Below are 20,579 nucleotides of genomic sequence, written 5' to 3'. Positions count from 1 at the left end.
TTGTCGAGACCAGAATGAAGATGGAGGACGGGACTATTTGGCGTTCTGAGAGACGGCCTTATGCGTAAAGAACGAATGATGTCAGTGTGTTGATGAAAGAAAAGAAAAAATGCCTCTCTTCCGCAAACGGCCGCCAAGGGGCCGTGGCTATTTATCTCCAGCACGGCAAAGGGGCAAACGGGAGATGAACCAGGCTGGAGCCTACGAAATCTCAACACGGCCCGGGGTCCCCCCTAGCCCGTGTCACGGCGAGCTGCAGGTGCTGGAGTGGCAGGACGCCTGAGCTGAGAGACTAGCGCCAAGCCATCGTGATATTTCCCAGCACCTTGTCGCGGCTGGACGAGCTAAACACCCCTGTTAGTCAGCCGCTGAGCGCCAGCCGAAATCAGCGGGCCCAAAATGGCGTGGTGGCCTGCGGTAGCCAGGATGAGTGTTTGGGGGGTGGTCCTGCGGCTGAGTTCGGGACGGTGAGGAAGGGGAGCGTCAAGGGGGAGACTTGCACAATCAATTCTGGGACCAGGTTTGTTCCGATGGAATACAGAGCAACATCAAGAGATCTGGTGGGATTTGTCATTAATTCATACAGCACGGGCATAGCAGCCCGGAATACACGGATGGTATGCACTAATCCTCCGTCGCGTTTTTGTTGCCCTAGGGTCCATCCGCGCGACCTGTCCCGAACACCAAAGAGCGCCGGCAATGCTTCGCATCATCCTAGAAGAAAACAAAGGGGAAAAAAACATAAAAAGATCGTGGACGCAAATGAGGATCGTGGCATCGAGATATCGTAGAATAGAAGAGTAAAGCTCGTAAAATCGTCAAACGTAGTTATTCAACCCCCTTAAAATCCGGGTTAGTTATCGGCTGAAGATCAGCGGCACCAGGGCCGTGTTGCTGTCGATGCTCTGGTGGCTCTGAGCGACAGACACGGTGCTCTTTGCACCAAAGAGGCCCTCCCGCAGGCGGAACCCCATGATGCCCGACGGGGCGCCCGCGAGGCTATGCCCGCCGGCACTACCCATCGGCCCGTTGTGGCTGTTGGGTCCGGGGCGCGCCAGGTCGGGCGGGACCGCGCCGAATAGAGGCCCACCGACGGCAATGCCCGCGCCCCCGGGATAAGGGCCAGCTGCAGGGCCGGGACCACTACCCAACTTGCGCGCGAGGCGTTGCATGACGGCGGCCTTTGCCTTCTGCAGCGCCGACGTGCGCGCCACCGCGTCCTCGGCCAGCAGCCGGTGCGCCTCCTCCTGCTCGAGGTTGCGCTGCACCGGCGACAGCCCGTCATCATTGACGCTATTGTCCAGACTGCCGTCAGACCCGCGCCTCCGGCCCTGCGGCCTGGTCGGCGTTGTGTCTACTGGGCTTCGTACCTGCTGTCCCTGTCCATGCTGTGCTGGGTCGTAGATGGTCGGCCTAAGCAGCAGCAAAGGCGGCATTGGATCACGGGACAGGATGGGCGCCGAGATGTTGAACTTGGGCGAGCCCAGCGAGCCCAGGCGTCGCGGCGATGACGACGAGGCCGCTGCGGGGCTGCCGCGGGGCGACGGTGCAAAGACGTCGTCGCCTTCGGCCAGCACGACCTCGGGCATGGCCGGGGGTGGCGTCTCGGGCCTTTTCCTCTTATCCTCGGCCTCGCGCTTCTCATGTCTGTGTCTGACATGGTGACCGCGCTTGTTGTGCGATGAGCGGGATCGGTGCCGACGCCGGGACGAATGTCCATTGGCATCGCGCGTGCGGCTGCTATCCCGTTCCCGGTGCTTGTCATGCTTGTCGCCAGTCCGCTCGCGGGCCTTGTCGTCGTCCTTGTGCCTGTGGTGGCGGTGATGACGCCGCTGGTCTTCAACCTCGGTTTCGTCATCCTCGCGCGTCGTCGCGTGCTTCCTGCGCCGACGCACTTGTTTCTTCTGCAGCTTGGTGCTGATTGACAAGCTGGCCTCTTTGGCCGCTGCAATATCCGAGCCCAGTCCGTCGTCGCTTTCCTCGGCGCCGACCTGGACCTCTTGGTACTCCTCGTCCTCCTCAGCTATGGTGGTAGGCGCGGGTAGCATGAACTGGGGAGGGCCTGGCGACGAGCGCGGGGTCGGCAAGCCACCAAAGTCGCCGTAGAGTCCGAGGAAGCTCTCTAGCCCCTCGACATCAAGATCGAGCAGCTCCCTGGACGCCGCTGCGGCAGCGGCTGACGGGGATGGCAACGCAATCTCACCCGAGGGCGCCGGTGAGGGCGGCGCGCCGCGGAAGCTCTGCGCCTTGGCTAGAGCGGGCTTTTCGGCAACTGGGCTGCCGATGGAATGGCGTGACCAGAGATCGCTGCCACGGTCACTGTTTTGGTCGGTGAGCGGGCTAAGAGCGTCGTCCCAGCTTCCACCGTGAAGCAGCACGACATTCTCAAAGTCAAACTCGCGCACCGTGGCCTGGTGCATACGAATGAAGCTCGACACCTGTGGAGCGCTCATGGTGGCGTTTCGCATCATGAGGCGCTTCAGACGCGGGAGCACCATGGGTGCGCGTGTGGGAGCTGGTGGCAATGGGCTCATTGGTGAAGTGACCTCGTTAAAGAGCTTCTTCGTAGTGCGCGCCGGTGCGAACAGCGGGTCCGCATGCAGAGCAATAGGGCAAGGCCCCTTGCGGCCGATCCAGGTAAAGGACAGCTTCTCCAAGGTTGGAGCCAGGTGACGGATATAGTCGTCAATGATCTTGAGGTGATCCAGTCCTGGCGAGGGCCCGTAAAAGTCCCAAGCGTCGACCTGGATATAGAGCTTGCGGATCTGACGCCACCTGCGGCCGGCCGACGGCGTGCAGCCGAAGCCGGGCACGTGGCGCAGGTAGTTGAAGGCGGCCGGGTGAACGCTCGCCAGCGTCAGCTTGTTCAGCTTGAACAGCGGCGCTCGCTCCAGTGAGATGCGCAGACTGATGAGGGCATAGTCGACAATGTCGCGACGGTAGCGCTCCCTGGCGTCCTGACCGGGACAGCGGATGGTCAAGTGACGCATATTGGGCAGGTGACGCAGGGCATTGATGAAGGACGGCACATTGGTTGCCGCATGGAACAGCGGGGGGTACTGCTGCGTGAGGATGTCGCCCAGCTCCGAGTTGGCGTACTTGGGCCGCGTTAGGGACGACACCATGTGGGTATAGGGTGTGTAAAGAAAGCTGATCTCCTGGCCCGTTTCCGGGTGTACCAATGGCGGCAGGAAGGTGGACTCGGAGTGAGCAAAGCTAAAGGTGAGGTGCTGGATGTGGTGGCCGATCCGGGTCAGGGCCTGGATCCTTGAGGCCTTGGTGAAGGTGTTTGCGCCAAAGTTCAGGTTGGTTCGTAGGAAGAGGCGCTTGGTAACGAGGTTGCAGCACGCCGAGTTGGCGAGTCTGACGGAGCAAATGTCCTCATTGGCGAGGAGCTCGAAGAGGGTCTCACGGATGCGCTCCTCCTGCCAGAGGCAGTAGAACGAGATCGGTCCAGCGGCCATGACTGCAACATATCGTAGCGGTGCACTCCTGATATGTGTGGTCGCGTGTGAGTCTGGGGAAAGACGGTCTTGATCGTGTCTGCTATATCACGGCTTCTTGTCCGTGTATTTCTGTTGCGTTATGGGTGTGTACCCAGGTATGATGTATGGATAGATGTATGGATAGATGTATGGATGTCTCAACAAGCGCGAGGGGTATCAGATGGATGAGATCGATAGAATAAGATTAACCAATGGCAACAAAACATATACAATACACTGGTAAAAAAGGGCCAGACAGTCGGTGCGCACCGGGCGATGATGAAGTCAAAGAGGAGGAAGGGGGAAGAGGGGAGTCGGAGGGGAGTGAGAAGGCCGATGACGAGGTTATTTGACTCCCATCAGCGCGCCAAATCTCAAGTCCTGATTTGATAGAGGGACCGCCTCGGTTCGTGCCCGACTGGAGACGGGATATGGGAGTGGGATCTTGGGTGGATGTCTCTGGTTCGAGTGAGGAGCAAGGACAAGGGAATTGGCTGGGAGGATTGGATGCTCGAAACGGATCAGAAGGAGGCAGCCAGTTATACCAAGCGGTGTGTATTTGGTGATCCGGGACCAGCAAGTGTCGCACCCCGTCCATTGACTTTTTTTTTTGCGCCTTCTCCTTTTCCCCCTCGTCGAGTCTCCCCTGCACCCACCTCTTGCGCACTCCGCTAGCGGCGCCAGTCGGCCTCGTGCGACACTGCTCTGGTGTCTTGCCGATGCGCCTCCCCGCATGCCCGTGTCGCTCCGGGGCCTCGTCGGTCGAGATTGACTGGTGGTGGATGAGTGACTCACAAAGAGGTCGATGGATGCGCATGCATATGCTGCCAATGCCCTGCTAGCCCGGTCGAGCCACAGGGGTGGTGGTGGGTGACACCGTCCGTCGCTCGAGGAGCTATCGTCGCAAAGGGGCCACAGCGACGGCGCCGCGCCCTCTGACTGGCCCGACGGCTGCATGCCGTCCTGGTCGCCTCAGGCGGGCGCATGCAGGTCTGCTGCAGGACGTCTGGGCCGCGTGCCGTGGGGCCTCGCTGACTGGTCGCAGAGGATCCCCCTCGTGCTGCACACCCCCTTGTTCGAGGGGGCCCTGAGGGAAAAAAGGAACAAAAGACTGGAAAAAAGGCAGGGGGTTGGTCAAGGACAACAGGAGGAGCTGCAGCTTGCAGCTCGAAACCCCACCCGTTTTGACTCTTCGACGGGCTGTGTGGGGTTGCAAGCGCTATCGATAAGCGCAGCAGCGTGGCTGGCCAGCGCTGGGGGGGGGGGCACTCGCCCGTCCCTGATTCGTCCGGCCTTGCAGCCTTCCCCTTGCAGCAGCCAACGCCAAACTGACGGGAAATCGACACGTAGACGCGCCCCTCCCCTCCATCTTCTGCCCGTGGACAACGAGGCGAAACAAGCGCTGTGCTTGGTCTGGCTGGGCCGCTGTGGGGGGATCTCGAAAGGGGGGTTTGGGTTCTGGCTGAGCAACGGCGGGCCGACACATGTTTCTCCTCAGGCTCCTTTTTTTAGGCCTTGGGCTGCAGCTGCTACACTCCGCAGAGTGACGGGTGCCCATCCAGGACCCTGAGGCTGCGTTGTCCGCCGTTGACGTGTGAAGGCAGCTCTCGACAGCATGCGCAATGTGGACGGCATGGAGCCCCGTTCTGGCGGGCGTGACGAGATTGGATGCCGTGGCCCCCAGGGCTCGGACAGCTCTGCGACGGGTCTGCCGTCCAAGTCGATGGATAGGACGAATCCGGATGAGTGGGGTGCGTCAGCCGGCCGGCCCCGGCTCTGCGATGGCTTCGGATGGAAATGGGGAAGGCTTCGGATGAGGGAGGGGGGGAGGGCGCGGCTGTGCCCAGGAAACCGTGGCGACGGGCAGAAAACAACAAGAGTCGCGTCTCATCGAGCTGCCATATTGACGCGTCCGGGTTGGCGGGCGACGGTTGCTTGGTGGTGGGCGCGACGGGGTTTTTGAACTGGCGCGACGGGCAAGGGGAGGACGCCGTCGTGCAAAGCGTCCAGGCAGCAGACAGGCATCGATGACTGATGTTGCTCATCGCCGGCTCCACCCACCCTTCACACCCCACCCTCTCACGACGCCGCACGGCCAGCACCCGTCTTGGTCGCCCTCGCCAGCCTGGCCTTGCCCGCTCGGCGATTTGTCCCGGCAGATCTGTTTCGAAACATTTTCCAGTCCCGGCCTAGCATGCAACGCTCCAAGCCAGCCGCTAGCCCAGACCCCTGCTACAGTCCGCTTCTCGGCAACATCAGGCGGCCATCCCCTTCGCCAGTGCCCATGGCGCGCGAGCCACCGGCAAATCAAGACCCCAGCATCTATCCCACCCGAAAAGAGTCATACTCAGTGTGACACTGCGCTATAAAGGCTACCCCCTCAAAGCCGGCCCGCGCGGTCTAAAATGGGCTAGCACGGCTAGACTGATATTCCTCAGCATACCGACTGTCCATCGTAAAAATCCGAGGGCCTCCAGACACGGGGCGGCGGCGCTGCTGCACATCGAAGGCATCATCAGCCATCACGCGATGTTGAATACCGCACGCGAGAGATGGTGACTAAAGTCCTCGACGGGTTTGGCTAGGTTCTGAAATAGCGGATGCGACGACAGACCTCAGGATGATCTTGGGACGTCCTTCACACACTCTTTGCAAGTCAGTCACGTCGAGGTGTCCAATTTCGGACTGCACGGATCCTCGTTCGCCAACGCATCAGGGTGGTAAGTGGTGAGAATAGGCCAGTCACCCCTGTACCATTGGGTAGCTTCCAGAATCGCCTTGCAAAGACATGACCGGGTGAAAGAGAGCAAAAGAAAAAGGAAAAGGCACCGTCTTTATGTAATCTCGAGTGCTGCATGGACCAAGGCAATGCGACTGGTGTTGCTACGTGTGCCGCATTTTTGTCGGAGCCATTAGCAGACATTGGCTGTCCTCGCTCGCCAATGGGGAATGGCGAAACCACAGCCCTCGCCCTTCGATGTGAGAGGCAGAACCACTCATTAAAAGCCCTGCCAACTGTACGCACCTCGGGCTAAATTCCGGGTCGTGGAAGCAGTGGCTGTCGACCACTCAGGGCATGCTTTATATCGCCACCCCTTTACCTCCCGCGGCCTCTGCTGAACCCTCCCCTTCCTCGGGTTCCGCCCCTGCCACGCAGCGGCGCGCGCTGGCGGCCATTCTGCGGTGGCAACGGCGGTGGCGGCCCGGGTGGGAGTGGCGGGTTTCCTTTCCTGGGTTGCGGGGGCCTGCTGGGCAGAGTGCTCCCATCACCGTTGAGCGTGGCCGTCGCGTTTATCCTGATCTGTCCGTTAGACTGCGCGGTCCTCTCGCGGACCGACGGTCGGATAAATTCGCCTTCCTCCTCATCATCATCACTGTGGTAGTAGATGTGTGTCTGCGGTACAATGCTTCGTCCGCCCAAATCGGGCCGGCCCTCATCAGGAGGCGGGGGCGGCACCCACGACAGTTGTTCCATGTCGCTCTCGGGATCAACGTACATGTCCCTATTGGCAAGCGTCCATATGCGATCCGTGGGGTCACCCTGTCCGCAATCGCCACCAAAGTGCTCCGACGAACCGCAGCTGTAGCAGGATGCTGCAATGGACCGTACTTTGGGGACGGTTGAGGGGTCCGCGTAGTAAGTTCGCCACAGGGACTCGCAAGAGTTTTCCAGGTGGTCGGCAGCGCCACAGACAGCGCATTCGTCCTCCTCCCCAGGTGCCAACCGGAGTTTCTCTCGGCACTCGTCCTTGCTATGGCCCAGACCTCTGCATTTGGTGCAACGTATCCTGGTCGGGCAGCGAGCGGATGTGTGGCCCTGGGCCTCGCAATGAATACAACTCGGCGGCGGGCAGTCATTCGCGCCGTGGCCAGTGGAACAGCACCAAACGCAAAAGTCTGTCTCAGATGCGCTAGGGAAATAGCGACGAAGTTGCCGGAGCTCCTCTTCGCGAGACAGATATGGCATGCCGCTGGGCGGGCGCACCTGATCAGTGACCGCAGGGGTCAAGTCCGCTGCATTTGCGACTTGCGAGGAAGCTGTAGGCGAGTGGTCGCCCGCCGCCTGCTCGACCGCCGTCCCGTTCTCGGCGGATTGTGGAGCTGAGCCCATGGCTCTAGCAATAATCATCGCCACCTCATTCCCGTCAACCGTCTTCGCGGTCCGTCTACCTTGCGTCCGCACCGCGGCGGGAATCGAAGGCTCGTCCAGGAACGCTTTGTAGGCGCGCTTGACCAGATGTGGCTTCACAGAGGCGAAGCTAGTGCTGGCCGAGTTGGCTGCACAGAACATACGGCAGTAGTTCAGGTAGTCGGCTCTCGTGCCGCCCATAGCAAGCGAGTTGGTGGGTGGTTGTATCCAAGTAGAGTTTTTGAGCTTGACCTGATTTCCCTTCTTCGCCTTGATCTTGGCGACGGGTGGGATGGGTTTTGCCACCTCGTCATTCTCGCTTGCGCCCGAGTCTACAGAGCTCTCTGCAGCACGGGGAGTGGTTTTCTGTGACGAGTCCGACGTTTGGGGTTCAGGCCCAGCCCCCGCCGGGATCACGAGGCTCCGCTGACGAGACTTGAGAAACGATGGCGCAGTGGTCGTTTTTCCAAATGACGTCCGGATGCCTTTATGGATACCGCTGTTCCAGTCGAGCGGCGCGGGGGCGGGAATTTCCTGTGGCTTCTGCCCAGGCACCGACTGGGCTGTGTCCTGCCCTTTCTTGACACACATTTCCGATCCTGGTTTCCGGTCTGGCTCCTGGGCTGTATCCTCCTTGGCTGGCTCCTGTGGGTTCTCAAGGTCCCGCAATGAGGGCGGCGAGCCAGAAGCAGGTGTGCCTTCTTCGCCTTTCGATTGCTGCTTCGTCCGTTTCAATGGCGGAAGAGCGTCGGCGGCAGGAACCTGGTTGCTCACACCGGTCGCAACACCCTCTTCGTCAAGAGAAATGTCCTCGCGCGAACGTTTGTTGCCGGTACGGCTTTGGGTATCTTCCTGTGCCTCGCTGGTAGCCTCAACTGGGGCGTCTGCCACCAGGCTAGCGCTGGGGTCCTGCGTCTGTTCCGCCATGTCCTGGGTTGCTGGAGCTTGGCTGAGAAGCAACTGAGCAGATATTGGCGACAATGCGCCCGTGTGCCTGAGATAGATCTCTCGCTTCTTCCAATGGAAGCGGGTTTGCGATCAGATGACAATGAGGCGCATGAGGCGTGGAATCGAATTATGAACCAGTCCACTCGGGCATTGTCCAGCTGGTGCAATGAGAGAATCGCGACGCGACTCCGAGCCAAGCGCTCGCACGTGCCTGGAGGGGAAAGGCACCCTGTTGGCTTGGGTAGAGCAAGCGAATGCAGCGCAAAGTGCACAAAGCGGGCCACGCCTCGTATCCAGAAGGGCAGACGTTGGAGTGGCTCGTGTTGGAAATCAAAGCCGTGGCTTTGGAGTCGCTGTTTGATGTTTGTGTCGTCAGCCCGGTTTCAGTCTCCTTTTCTCTGCGACCAAATGGATATCCCAAGCGCAATTCCCAATTTTTTTAATGGCCTCACTCTAAAATGGAGTGAACGGGTAGGAACGGACAGGGTCTTGGGCCAACATTTTCGCTTAATATAATTGGGCGGCGCTAGAACCGCCGTGGATCTTCTGAAGTGGGGACAGCCAGGAGTCGAGCCGTTCGGAAAAATGGTGTTTCCGGTCAATGCAGGCCCGGCCCTTGGGCCGCGTACAGCGTATTCCTGGCCCATCACAGCCAGCCAGCCAGCCAGCCAGCCAGCCAGGCGTACCGCGTACGATCCATTTGGGGGTGACATTTGGCCAGAAGCAGGCGACCGAGATACCGTCCAGCAACGTCAGTCTGCATCGAAAGCCATGTCGACGACCGGGTCGTGATTGATGGTTTTCTCCAACGCAGACGCCTTCACCTCTGACCAGCTTCCCACTGGCATCGTCCTTGATTTATCCATTCCTCCCTGGTGAGTACGCCCAGCTACCTAGTCCCTTGGACTTGATGCCCTCCCCCTTAGTGTCCGCCCACGTCTCCTGTCCTCGCTTCCTACTGCTTGATAGTCCATCGCGTGATCGCATGCAGCCATCCACGCGTCCTACCCCGACCTCTTTCTACGACCAGACCTAGCTCCCCCATACCCAGGTCTCTGCTTTGCATACTCCGGCCCCCCTCAAAACACCATCACGACGGCAAAGCGGCAACAAAGACTGCTCACTAACATTTGCTTGGCCTGGAATCGCAGCATCTGCGTAGAATATCTCGATATTACATCACCACCTGATCACGCTCGAGAGAACCAAGTTCGGCCTGTGCCACGACTCTCGCTCCAGCTCTGCTGACGATACCAACCAAGCCCTTCCTGCGATCTCATCCTTACCCACACATTCACGCAACAACGACCACATATCGTAACCAGCGCAGCCGTACAAGCCAGCTCCAGTCCCTTGCATCACGCCAGCAACGAACGGCGCTGCTCGTCTGCCTACCAGTCTTCCGAGGTAGCCAGGCCTGCTCATCCACGTCCAGACACCCTTGTCGCCGAACACCGCCAAACTGTCTTCCCAAATTCTCCTCCCGCGCACCGTCCAGTACGACGAGGGCACTCATCCTCCCCGCCGAGGAAGTGTCTCGTACCGGGCTCGCCAAATGGCCTCGGACGCCAAGAGCAACCGCCGGCGGAGGTCTAGCAGCATCCTCCAGGTCTACCATGAGCCGCAAGAGCCGCAAGAGCAGCTCAGCGACCAGTCGTCGCTGCCCAACCTGAACGCGAACTGGGTCAATGCAAAGGGTGAGATCACGACCGCCTGCCCTTGACCTTTCCCTCCACGCCGCCACTTCCTGCCTCGACCAATGGCTCTGCTGGTCGCCATGGCTACCCGGCAAGCATGTCGTGGGAATGGCATCTGCATCCCCTACTCTAGGCCGGCACTAGCGAGACTCTGTACCTGGGAGCTCGCGACGTGGGGGTGTTGGCAGCTGGGTAGTACGATGTGGTGTGAACCTCGAACTAACTGTCTTCTGAATCGCCCCATAGGAGCGTGGGGAATCCATATCGTCCTCATCATTGCGCTCAAGATTCTCTACGATGTGATTCCCGGTGTGTCGCAGGAGACGTCATGGACGCTGACCAACATATCCTACATGTTTGGTTCCTACATCATGTTCCACTACGTCAGGGGTGTTCCGTTTGAGTTCAACTCGGGCGCCTACGACAACCTTAACATGTGGGAACAGATTGATGATGGCGCCCAATACACCCCGTCCAAGAAGTTTCTGACAAGCGTCCCCATCGTGCTCTTCCTCCTCAGCACGCACTACACTCACTACGACCTTACGTACTTTACCATAAACTTTCTTGCGGTTTTGGGAGTCGTCATCCCCAAGCTGCCATTTGTAAGCCCCGACCTCCCCCGGCCCCCGCGCCGTCTATGATCGCTTGCGGCCGCACCACCCTTTTCCATAATGACCCTATTTGCTGACTTTGCATCCAACACCTCAGAGTCACCGTATGCGGGTTGGTCTCTTCTCGGGGCCGCCCGAGGAATAGAGCGGGACACCTAGTGGGGGTTTCTCGACTGCAGCGACCGGCTAGTGTTTTTCCCGGCTTCATGGAGGGCAATATGTGCTTCTTTCTACACGTTTCGGCCCTGGGCTTATTTGGGCGACCCCTGTGGACAGATGGGGGGGTTGGTTACATGGAGGGTAAGGAGACCGCAGCACTGCCATTTCGGGACGGTTAATCAACGGCCGAGACTGCGCATTAGCGAAAGCCATAACAGACTGTAGGTAGTCAATGACAGCAGCGACTGACTGTATGTATGATTTTTAATGAGAGCTCGGCCGGCGCGGATTCGGCCAGCCTCGAGCAAAACCCAATATCAAAAGCCAAATCAGGTTCTTTGAACTGGATCTCTCGCCTTTTCCGAGCCTCTTCGTGATCGCCCTCCGAGACGCGTTGTTAGTGTTGTGACATTCACGTGCGAGTGCGATAGAATGTTGTCTTTTGGGTCGCTGACGTCGAGATGGAAGCTGCCCACAATCAAGCGCCTTGGGATGGATTTTCAGTCGAGGGGCCGAGGCATGCATTTGCCGCTGGAACTTTGACGATGTAGCCAGCCTCGCAAGGCTCGTGCGGCGGCGAGCAAGCTTTCTTCGAATATCCAGTCACAGCCAAATCAACAGAGCAACGGGCCGACTATGGCCTCGTGCCTCTTACTTTCGTGGCAAAAATCTCAACCAGGCCCGGCCAGAACCGGCCACAAGCACAGGCAAACCCATCACCTCCTCGACTGGCTGGGTGGGCAGGGAGGTGTCGCCGTCAACGACCTCGTCAGCACCACATGCACAGGCCAAACAATGTCTTTGCTCTGCATCTCGCCGTGTTCTCCTGCCGAGTGCCCCAGGCGGTGGCGGGGGTATGCAAACGAAACAACACGAGAGAAAGGCGCGGACCGAGAGGAGCACTAGACATGTATAAGAAGAGAGGCCGTTCGACCTCAAGCCTCAAACTTCTTTCTACCCTCACCCGCAACCCATCCTCTGCAGCCTCGTTTACAACAGTCTCTCGTTCTCACAAACCCACAATCGTTCACTCTAGCCCATCCCAGGTTCAAGAACCAAACCCGACAAGATGCAGCTCAGCATTCTTCTCGTCTCGGCCCTGGCTGCCCAGGCCATGGCCCAGGACGTCACCATTACCAGCTACCTCACCACCACCTCCCAGACCACTACGGCGTCCTCCATCTCGATCCTCCAAACGGGCACGGTCACCACCACCTCGGTCATCACCCCGACGTCTACGGTCACCACCACCGTCTACAAGCACAAGGGCTACGGCGGCTATGGCGAGGAGAAGAACTACGGTTATGACGAGGAGAAGAACTACGGCTACGACGAGAAGAACTACGGCTACGACGAGAAGAACTACGACGTCTATACCGAGGATGAGGGTTACGACAAGGCCAGGCTGGCCGCCCGTGCCCCCCAGATCTCTACGTTAACCTCATACCAGACCACCAGCTTCGTCACCACCACCTTCTCCACGACCTCGACCGTGTCTACCGTCACCGCCACCACCACCTCGGCCCCCACCACGGTCACTACGACGACGACCGTCTACGAGAAGGCCAAGCGGACCGCCAGCCACCCCCACCGGTATGTTGTCAAGGTCGACTCCCCCCTCGAGAGGGATCTGCCCGAGAGGGATCGGCACCACCACCCGCGCCCTCTGGAGGGCGACCCGGACTTCCGTCCGGCCCCTTTAGAGCATCACCATAACCACCCGCACTTCCACCCCGCACATCAGCACCAGCACGAGGCTCAGGCCGAGGCGGAGAGGGCTGGGAACAGGCGCCCCTTCCGTAATCACCAGCAGGAACAGGCGACGGACAGGCACTTGCCCGCTCCCGAGGTCCACATCCACAACCCCCCGGTCGTGTACCAGCCTCCAGCCCAGCCCCTCTTCGGCCCACCGGTGCCTGCTGTTGCTCCTCCCTACCCCTTCGCCCCCGCGCCCCAGTACATCCCTTGGCCGAACGTGGCTCCGGCTCCGGCTCCGGCTCCTATTCCGGCTCCTATTCCGGCTCCTATTCCGGCTCCCATTCCGGCTCCCATTCCGGCTCCCATTCCGGCTCCCATTCCGGCTCCCATTCCGGCTCCCATTCCAGCCCCCGCTCCCGCTCCCGCTCCCGCTCCCGCTCCCGCTCCCGCTCCTGCCGCTGCCCCGCCCGCCCACCATCGTCCTGCCCCTGAATCTGACGAGGAGCCTGATCACATCGTCGCCCAAAATGACACTCCTTCCCCGCCCACACCCACCTGCCCTGCCCCTCACCCCGGCGACGAACACTCGCACGTCCCCGCCCCCGCTGCCGCCTCTGCTCCTGAGCCTGAGGAGGAACCTTCTCACACCCCTGTCACCCACCACTCCCCTCCTCCCCCGCCGCCTCCTCCCCCCAGCCCAAAACAAGCAGCTCCCGAGCCCAAGGCTAAGTCCAAGGCCGAGCCGGAACCTTCCCCAGCTCCCGAACCCGCACCCCAGCCCAAAGCCGAGGCAGCCCCAGCCCCAGCTTCCAGCTCCGTGTCCCCCGCAACTGTGCCTGTTTCCTCTCCGCCTGTTCCTGCTGCTGACGACGTGCCTCCAGCCGTGCTTAAGGGATTCGCCAGCCGCATGGCGGCACCTGCCAGCCTTTTGGCCGCAGCGGCCGCCTTCGCCGCCCTGGCATAGAAGTCGCTGAGAGACGACACCTGCGACCTCTCAACAACGAACAGCAACACCAACAAAAAAAAGGATCCCACTTGCCGGTTACAACAACCAACACAAATCATCAACCATTTACCCGATTCGAGCTCGTGAGGAGGGCCTCACTCCGACTCCCCCCAAGTGAGCCAGCAAAGCTTACACGACGCCGGTATGCGAAACGGAAACACGGACGCCGATGGTCACAGACAAGGAGTTTCGGCTGTATTTGCTCTTGATGGTTTCTTTCTCTTCTTGAACCTGGTCTAGCCTGCTAGACGTACACAGTGCAATACTGCACATTTATCTAGACACATTTTTACCGGCTGTTTTGGGAGGCATTTTCATCCCCATCTCTCCTTTGGGTTTGGCTTTTTTTTTGCTTTTTCCACAACTGGACAAAACGGCGTTTTCTTTTTTTTTCCGACAAGACGATACAACCTACTCGCACTCGCAGTTTCTGGGGAGGGATGGGGCAAAGGCGAAAAAAGAAGAGCGTTCTGTTTTGGATACATGCTACGGGCAAAAGAGCATTCTCAGGACGGGGAAGGGGTTTCGATGACCTGTCACAAAATAACCCCCCGGTGTAGTGTGGCTTTCATTTCTCAACTTACATCTTTCTAATCAATACGAGGCTTTGGATGTGGGCGAAAACAAACACGATATGATTGGTGTGCTTTTACAGGTGATATTGATGGTCGGCTTGCGGTGCTCGCTGAATCCTGAGATCTTTGTTTCTTCCGAGCCGAGCGCCGAGGTGTGAGCGGGGGAAGCCCCGGCCAATGCAGACCGAGCCGGCGATGCGGGGTTTCGGATACCCGGAGCCGAGCGCTGAGCCGCGCGAGGCCTTGGGCGTGAGCAGCTTTGTGTTTGAGAGCGATAGAGAAAGCCGAGCACCGTCCTGTATCTTCAATTGAACCCGATTGAAGAAACAACCAATAGCTTCAACTTCACGCCCGCCTTGCTTACATATTTAAGCCCGTATATCCACCTCTTGGTTTGGCATATCCAACTTGTTCATCTGACCTTCAAGCACATTCCAGCATCTCAGCATCTAAATAGTCTTTAGCCCCTTTTATAGTGACCGTTTTGTGTCCCACCCCCAGCCTCTCCTCACCACAATGAAGGAGCTCGTCCCAGCCCTGTACCCAAATGGCGTCGTCGCGGCCAGTGTGACAGAGTACTCTGACGCCAAGAGCAGCGGGCTGTCCGAGGTGCTGGTCAGGTACCACGAGAAAATCCTGCAGCGGCCCGACTCCTACTACACCATCAGTCTGTACCAGGCAAAGACACTAACCTTCCTGGCAAGGAGCATCGAGGCAAAGAGAGGTTCGTTTTGTATCTTAGATCACGATGATAGTTTCCCCTATCGCCTCTAATCCTATCCCCTTGTCTGTTACATTCCAACATAAGGCCAGACTTTCTGCTAACTGTACCTTCTACATGGCCACGCAGCGCTCGAAATCGGCGTGTACATGGGATTCTCTGCCATGGTATGGGCCAATGCCGTCGGCCCGGCTGGCAAGGTCACTGGACTGGAGTACGATGCGGAGTACGTGATCCGGCCACCCCTCTCTCACAATGTTGCACGTTGCTTGTCCTCCACTGTGCAGATCTTGTCCATCTGGAACACATGTCTAATACTCATCGTTTCATTATCGTCCACAGCTTCGCAGAGGAGGCACGACGGGGAGTCAAGGAGAACGGATTCAGCAACGTCGAGATCATCGTCGGGGACGCCGCCACAACGCAAGTCCACCCCGTCACCATCCCTCGCAACCTGTTGCGCCCCAAAGCCCCCCTTTGTCCCAACAAGCCGTATTTTCGCCCCGCTAACACAAAAAAAAACAGACTCCCGAGCCTGGAGGTGACGGAGCCGTACGACATCATCTTCATCGACGCCGACAAGGTCGGGTACCCCAAGTACCTGGACGCCATCCTGGCGCGGTCGCAGCCCGGGTCCACGTCGCGGCTGCTGCGGCCGGGCGGGCTGATCGTGGCGGACAACGTGCTCCGCCGGGGCCTCGTGGCGCACAGCGGGCCCGAGAACCCCAACAGCGCGAGCATAGACGCGGCCATCATCGAGTGCCTCGACGGCTTCAACACCGCCCTGGCCACCCACGCCCGCCTCGAGGCCCTCCTGCTGCCGCTCTTTGACGGCCTGGGGCTTGCCCGCCTCGTGGACTAAATGGTGAGGGCTACATTGTGCATGTGCTTCTCTTTTGTTGTCTTTATTCTACTGGCTGTTTCTGCGCGCAGCGGGCGCTTCCGAGACACGGAGAGGTTTTTTTTTGGGTGAGTGACTACTAGTTGATATTTATCTTTGTATAATGTATGGACTGTTCTAGCCCCTTGATCTGTGCCATGGCCATGTCGTCACGCACGGCAAAAAGCCCAGCCCGGTCTAGATGCGCAAGATTTGTGAGACCACGCTGCGCTCGTCGTCACAACCCAATCGCCCCTCCCTTGAGAGAGTATCACGTCGCCTTTGCCGATGACTGCACGATGGCGCCCGAAGCCAGAGGACCACCAACCAAGCGGTGCACAATGGCCACAGCCGACGGCGGACAGCTAAAAGCCAGCAAACAAATGGAACGAGCGAGAAAGAACGAGTCGGCGGTCCGTTGCCGTGAACACACGCCCAGGCCTGGCAATTGGTCGGCCTGAAACGAAACACCTGCGAGCTCTTGCTTTTCTCTCCCTCCGGCTGCAGAGCGCCTGACACTTTGGACAAAGACATGGCACGGTAGGCATGGCCGGAGCGTTGGGAATTTCGAATGCGCGGGATCCCAACCCATGTCGCACCAACACGCCACGCGCAGCTCGGAGAGGCCTTCGATATCTGAGAAGTGATAGAACTCATGGTTCGCCCATCCCCCTTGGCCAGTGTGTAGGATGGAAGAGGCTCAAGCGTGTACGAGGGGAATCAGTTGCCATGAGAGAAAAAAAACTATCATGCCCTTCGTCCAAAAACGGGCCGGTATAAGGTTCCACGATACCGCTCCATGTTGAGCAAGAGGCAGAACCTAGCACAAGATCTCAAGCATCAATAAGACCTTGATTAAAGGCCGACTGGAGTGGCTTCTTTCCTTCTAAAGACAACCTCTCACATCACCAGCTCCTCATAGCCCCGGAGGCCAAGCAAACTTATTTACTGCCATTCGGACTGAGAGATATAGGACAGGTCCCGCGACCAGACTCTCACCTCCAGTCACAAACCCAATCCCAGCTCCAGTCATCACCATCGCCATGTGCAACTTCGAGCACGTGCAGCACTCGCAGTGCTGCGGCAAGCTGTCGACCCGGCTCCGGGCCGAGTGCACCGTCGGCGCGGCCAAGGGCGACCACAACAGGTGCCCGTTCCGCAAGGTCGAGGGCGTCCGCCGCAGCAGCGCCGCCGGCTTCCCCTGCGCCGCCTGCGCAGCCCGGGCCAGCGAGCTCGGCCGGATGCGGGCGGCGCTGGCCGCCGCCGTGCAGCGCCTGCCCGCCAAGAAGCGGGTGGCGGCGTGAGCGGCGAAGCAGGAGCAGAAAGGGAGTAGAGGGGGTTAGGTTGGTCGGTGGGGAAAACAGCAGGTTTGGGAAGGTAGACAGCCGAGCCGCCCAAGCTGTGCCGGTGTCATGCTTCCCACTCGCTGCGGAAAGGCCATCCCGCCCCTTTTCGTCTCACTCAGCCGCCACTCCATTCTCTCAATCTTCTCTCGCCGCTATTTGCTTGGATGGGCGCCGATGAGTAACACCAGCACTGCAAGCGGTGGCGTACCGATGTCGGGAGGGAGGACAACAACAACGAAAAAAAAAAAAAAAAAAAAAGCCTCGCTATTCCCAGCCAAACAGTACGGGCCACTCCAACCGGAGTAAGGCGAGGCAGCCAGCCGGCCAGCCACGCACGCATATACCCGCCTATATATCTGCTTTGTTGTCTCAGTGCGCCACTCGGGAACGAGGGATTCCTGCAGATCGGGCGGAAGCGGGACGCGGGGAGAGGATGCCAGTTGTAGGGCCAGTCAAGCAAGGGAGGACTGGCTCGCGCACACATGGCATTCCAGCGGCGCCAGCCAGCCAGCCATCCTGCCCGCCATCCTGCTCTCCGAGACATGGGGACGTGGGTCGACGCGCGCGGGCCAGCGCCATTCTCCGTCTCCCCGGACGGGGCCGAAGAATTAGTGAGACTCGCGGGGCGAGGTTGGTATATAGGGATAGAGGCATAATACATATTCTATATATCTCTTGTGGGCTAGAATAGAGTCAGTCATATTACACCTGCTATGACTCTCTCGGACAACGCGAACAAGCAAAGCAGCGCTGTCAAAAGAGGGTGGTTGGTCACTCTGGACAAGGATGCACGTCAGGACAGGACAACAACAGACAGATCACGTATCCGGGATTCATTTCTGGAAGTCTGCAGGCTCCCGCCGGGGAGCAGCCTTCATCCTCCCCATCTCGGTGAGCACAGCGTCAGCACAGGCAGCCAGCCAAGCGCCGCTTTTTTCTTTTCGTTTTTTTTTCTTTCGTTCTTTTCGTTACTCTCATTCTCAGAAATGGCATGATGTTTGTCGTCCTTTTACTGGGATCGAGGGGAGAGGGGTTGTCTCCTGCCATTTGTTTGTCGAAACATGAGCAGCAGGGAATCCTGAGAGGTGGAAAATAAAAAGCAACGCAAAAATAGCCAGCCGCCTCCATCGCTCGTCAACATGTAACCAGTAACCCCCACCAGCCAAACCAAACGTGCAGTCGGGCGACCAGTCTCCGGTTTGTTTTTATCTTATGACGATTCGACGCTGCCGCAATCACAGTCACCTGGTAACCTCTCATGACCCATGGATCCCTTCAAGCGATCCCAAAATGCGGGCCAAGACAAAGCGCTCGGAGCTGAAATGGGAAATGGAAACTGAAAACCGAAAATGGAAAATCTGCCCTCAACTTGGCCCCGGAACCTGTGGCTCCACGCCCAAGGGGACGTGCGGGGATCGCAGCGAACGGGGCGACGGGGCAGCGGGGCGGCTGCTGCAAATGTCCCCACTGATCCGCCCAAACCTTCCCTGTCGGCGCTGAAACCCCTTTCGTGGACGGGCAGGGAGAGAGAGAAGGGGTTCCACGGGCTGATGTTGCGTCCGGGACGGGGGGGGACGATCTCTCTCTGCGTGCGCGTGTGCTGATGTTTTGATTGGAGAGTTCTCTGGGCAACGACTGTTCGAACGGGCTTTGCTCCTTTGGAAACGGGACGGCGTGCCACTTCTTGGTCCTTCCCGTCGCCTTCTGCGGCGTCTGGTCGTTTACGAAATACCGAGCCTCAGTCGTCTCACCCACAAGGACAGTATGCCGGTCGCCTGATGTTCTTTTTCTGGCAGTGTCTGGGTGAGCTAATTTCGGCCTACGCATGCTTCCACCTCTTCTCTGCGCGAAATCCGCCTGCTGCAATTGCGGAGCAGTTCCCAAGGACTGATGCTCGCTCACGCCGCCGCCCAAGATTTCCTTTTTATTGATGGCACTGGCAATGATGCACGTTGCATGCGCTAATGTCGCAAGGGCTGGAGGCGGCGTGCCCCTGCGGTACCGACCAATGTGGACGGCCCCATCCTGCCTGCTCGACGCCAGTCAATTGATGGTGCTACCTGGTAGACAGTTGGCTACTTTGGCTGCAACATTTTTTATTGAAGGATAATAGCTCGTGGTGTTCGGCCGGGTTGAGCTGGACTTGGTAGGGTTCACAACAGTACACCTTGCTAGGAAGTGCCTAGTTGCCTAGTCCAATACCGGAAAGCCTTGAATCTCCCAAGTCAACAAAACCCCCAAGCCAAGAGGGAGATATGGCACCTTGGGGTACCGATCGGGGGAGCAGGCTTTCGCTTGGCGACTCGACGCCCTGACTTGACGCCAGTGCACAACTCAGCTCCTTTGCCCGAACTGGAAAGCCAAAGCAAGACAGCGGGAGGATGATTGGCTCGTGTCCAAAAGCTGTCAACCCAAAGGGACGGGAGTGATAGAAAGAGAGAAAAAGGAGATGATGACAACAACCCTGCACAAGCCACCCGGAGTTTTGCGCCTTGGGCCCTGACGTGCACCCTGAAGCCGCGGCGCTTTTGCATGGACTCCCAAGCCAGACGCCGGTGCCAGGACAAGGTCGAGAGCCGGTCAGGCCCGGAAGTTTGGGTGTTTGCGGTTGATTAACGCTGAAACACGCCAGAACAAGATCAGGAACATGGAGAAAAAGCAACCTCGACCTAGGAGATGAGAGGAGAAAGCAAGCACCAGTGACGGCGTTTGCGGGATATTTACCCGCATTAATAAAAAAGCAGGGGATGGAAACTGGGAAGAGGGCATTATCAGGAGTAACATATCATCCGTCTTGCTTGCTTTCTCGCATTGATCCGGTCACATTCGCCGCATAGGAACTCCGGGCTCGCCCGGCCACAGATCGACCGGGCGGCTGGGAGTCGTGTGTGTGTGAGCGTGAGCGATCGGCTGGACGATGATACGTGATCGCCACCTGCATCATCTAGAGAGTTCCAAGCAAACGGCCCAATGTGTTCTATTTTGTCTCCGTTCCTGGTGGCGGCCGCCCCGTTGGACGCATCAGACCATACTGGTCGAGACGCAGGGCGGAACAACAACACTAATAGCTGCCAAGGTCCCTAGGGAGCTTCGAAAGGAGAAGAAAAAAGTACTAAAGCCACCGGATCGCCAGCCCAGCTACAGGCGCACACAGCCGGCTGACTGAAATAGACCACGCGAGTATCCATTAGCCGGCCGACGCGGACGGATCAGTCTGGCCAGTACTTGGCTTGAAATACGCGGTCCCTTTGCACAACGCCGGATGGCTGCGCCAGGCAATCCTACCGTCGTTCCATCCTAGTCCCTGGTTCGTGTTGCGCC

The 20,579-nt window shown here is 58.8% G+C and overlaps 7 protein-coding genes across 7 annotated transcripts; 5 read left to right on the top strand and 2 right to left on the bottom strand.

Moving 5' to 3' along the window:
* Positions 1–432: 432 nt before the first annotated feature.
* Positions 433–5,395, bottom strand: GGTG_06305 (hypothetical protein). The gene has a single exon (XM_009224122.1). The coding sequence runs from the start codon at positions 3,462–3,464 to the stop codon at positions 858–860; it is 2,607 nt and encodes an 868-aa protein (XP_009222386.1). The 5' UTR covers positions 3,465–5,395; the 3' UTR covers positions 433–857.
* Positions 4,802–5,841, top strand: GGTG_06304 (hypothetical protein; the record flags this gene model as incomplete). The annotated part of the gene is made up of 2 exons (XM_009224121.1): positions 4,802–5,236; positions 5,585–5,841. Exons 1-2 carry the CDS (start codon positions 5,101–5,103, stop codon positions 5,839–5,841), a joined length of 393 nt encoding a protein of 130 aa, XP_009222385.1. The 5' UTR covers positions 4,802–5,100.
* Positions 5,544–9,013, bottom strand: GGTG_06303 (hypothetical protein). Its single transcript, XM_009224120.1, has one exon. The coding sequence runs from the start codon at positions 8,539–8,541 to the stop codon at positions 6,583–6,585; it is 1,959 nt and encodes a 652-aa protein (XP_009222384.1). The 5' UTR covers positions 8,542–9,013; the 3' UTR covers positions 5,544–6,582.
* A 201-nt stretch (positions 9,014–9,214) lies between these two features.
* On the top strand, positions 9,215–11,398 carry GGTG_06302 (hypothetical protein). Its single transcript, XM_009224119.1, has 4 exons — positions 9,215–9,437; positions 9,714–10,259; positions 10,506–10,864; positions 10,971–11,398. The coding sequence occupies exons 2-4, from the start codon at positions 10,118–10,120 to the stop codon at positions 11,016–11,018; spliced, it is 549 nt and encodes a 182-aa protein (XP_009222383.1). The 5' UTR covers positions 9,215–9,437; positions 9,714–10,117; the 3' UTR covers positions 11,019–11,398.
* Positions 11,399–11,916: 518 nt separating this feature from the next.
* GGTG_06301 (hypothetical protein) lies at positions 11,917–14,390 on the top strand. The gene has a single exon (XM_009224118.1). The coding sequence runs from the start codon at positions 12,102–12,104 to the stop codon at positions 13,692–13,694; it is 1,593 nt and encodes a 530-aa protein (XP_009222382.1). The 5' UTR covers positions 11,917–12,101; the 3' UTR covers positions 13,695–14,390.
* Positions 14,391–14,827: 437 nt separating this feature from the next.
* GGTG_06300 (hypothetical protein) lies at positions 14,828–15,894 on the top strand (the record flags this gene model as incomplete). The annotated part of the gene is made up of 4 exons (XM_009224117.1): positions 14,828–15,035; positions 15,162–15,258; positions 15,375–15,455; positions 15,558–15,894. 4 exons carry the CDS (start codon positions 14,828–14,830, stop codon positions 15,892–15,894), a joined length of 723 nt encoding a protein of 240 aa, XP_009222381.1.
* Positions 15,895–15,963: 69 nt separating this feature from the next.
* GGTG_06299 (hypothetical protein) lies at positions 15,964–17,951 on the top strand. Its single transcript, XM_009224116.1, has 2 exons — positions 15,964–17,212; positions 17,541–17,951. Exons 1-2 carry the CDS (start codon positions 16,956–16,958, stop codon positions 17,947–17,949), a joined length of 666 nt encoding a protein of 221 aa, XP_009222380.1. The 5' UTR covers positions 15,964–16,955; the 3' UTR covers positions 17,950–17,951.
* The last annotated feature ends 2,628 nt before the right edge of the window (positions 17,952–20,579 follow it).

Source organism: Gaeumannomyces tritici (assembly GCF_000145635.1).
Source record: "Gaeumannomyces tritici R3-111a-1 unplaced genomic scaffold supercont2.3, whole genome shotgun sequence".
Classification (NCBI taxonomy): Eukaryota; Fungi; Ascomycota; class Sordariomycetes; order Magnaporthales; family Magnaporthaceae; genus Gaeumannomyces; species Gaeumannomyces tritici.
Note: the sequence above shows the minus strand (reverse complement) of the source record. Positions and strands in the feature narration are given on the sequence as shown.

Excerpts from the sequence above, each read along its gene's own strand:
- GGTG_06301 (XM_009224118.1), top strand. The coding sequence starts at position 12,102 with ATGCAGCTCAGCATTCTTCTCGTCTCGGCCCTGGCTGCCCAGGCCATG.
- GGTG_06303 (XM_009224120.1), bottom strand. The coding sequence starts at position 8,541 with ATGGCGGAACAGACGCAGGACCCCAGCGCTAGCCTGGTGGCAGACGCC.
- GGTG_06305 (XM_009224122.1), bottom strand. The coding sequence starts at position 3,464 with ATGGCCGCTGGACCGATCTCGTTCTACTGCCTCTGGCAGGAGGAGCGC.
- GGTG_06302 (XM_009224119.1), top strand. The coding sequence starts at position 10,118 with ATGGCCTCGGACGCCAAGAGCAACCGCCGGCGGAGGTCTAGCAGCATC. Across the intron at positions 10,260-10,505 it reads GAACTGGGTCAATGCAAAGG|GAGCGTGGGGAATCCATATC; the intron begins GTGAGATCACGA and ends ATCGCCCCATAG. Across the intron at positions 10,865-10,970 it reads TCATCCCCAAGCTGCCATTT|AGTCACCGTATGCGGGTTGG; the intron begins GTAAGCCCCGAC and ends CCAACACCTCAG.
- GGTG_06299 (XM_009224116.1), top strand. The coding sequence starts at position 16,956 with ATGTGCAACTTCGAGCACGTGCAGCACTCGCAGTGCTGCGGCAAGCTG. Across the intron at positions 17,213-17,540 it reads GCCAAGAAGCGGGTGGCGGC|TACGGGCCACTCCAACCGGA; the intron begins GTGAGCGGCGAA and ends CCAGCCAAACAG.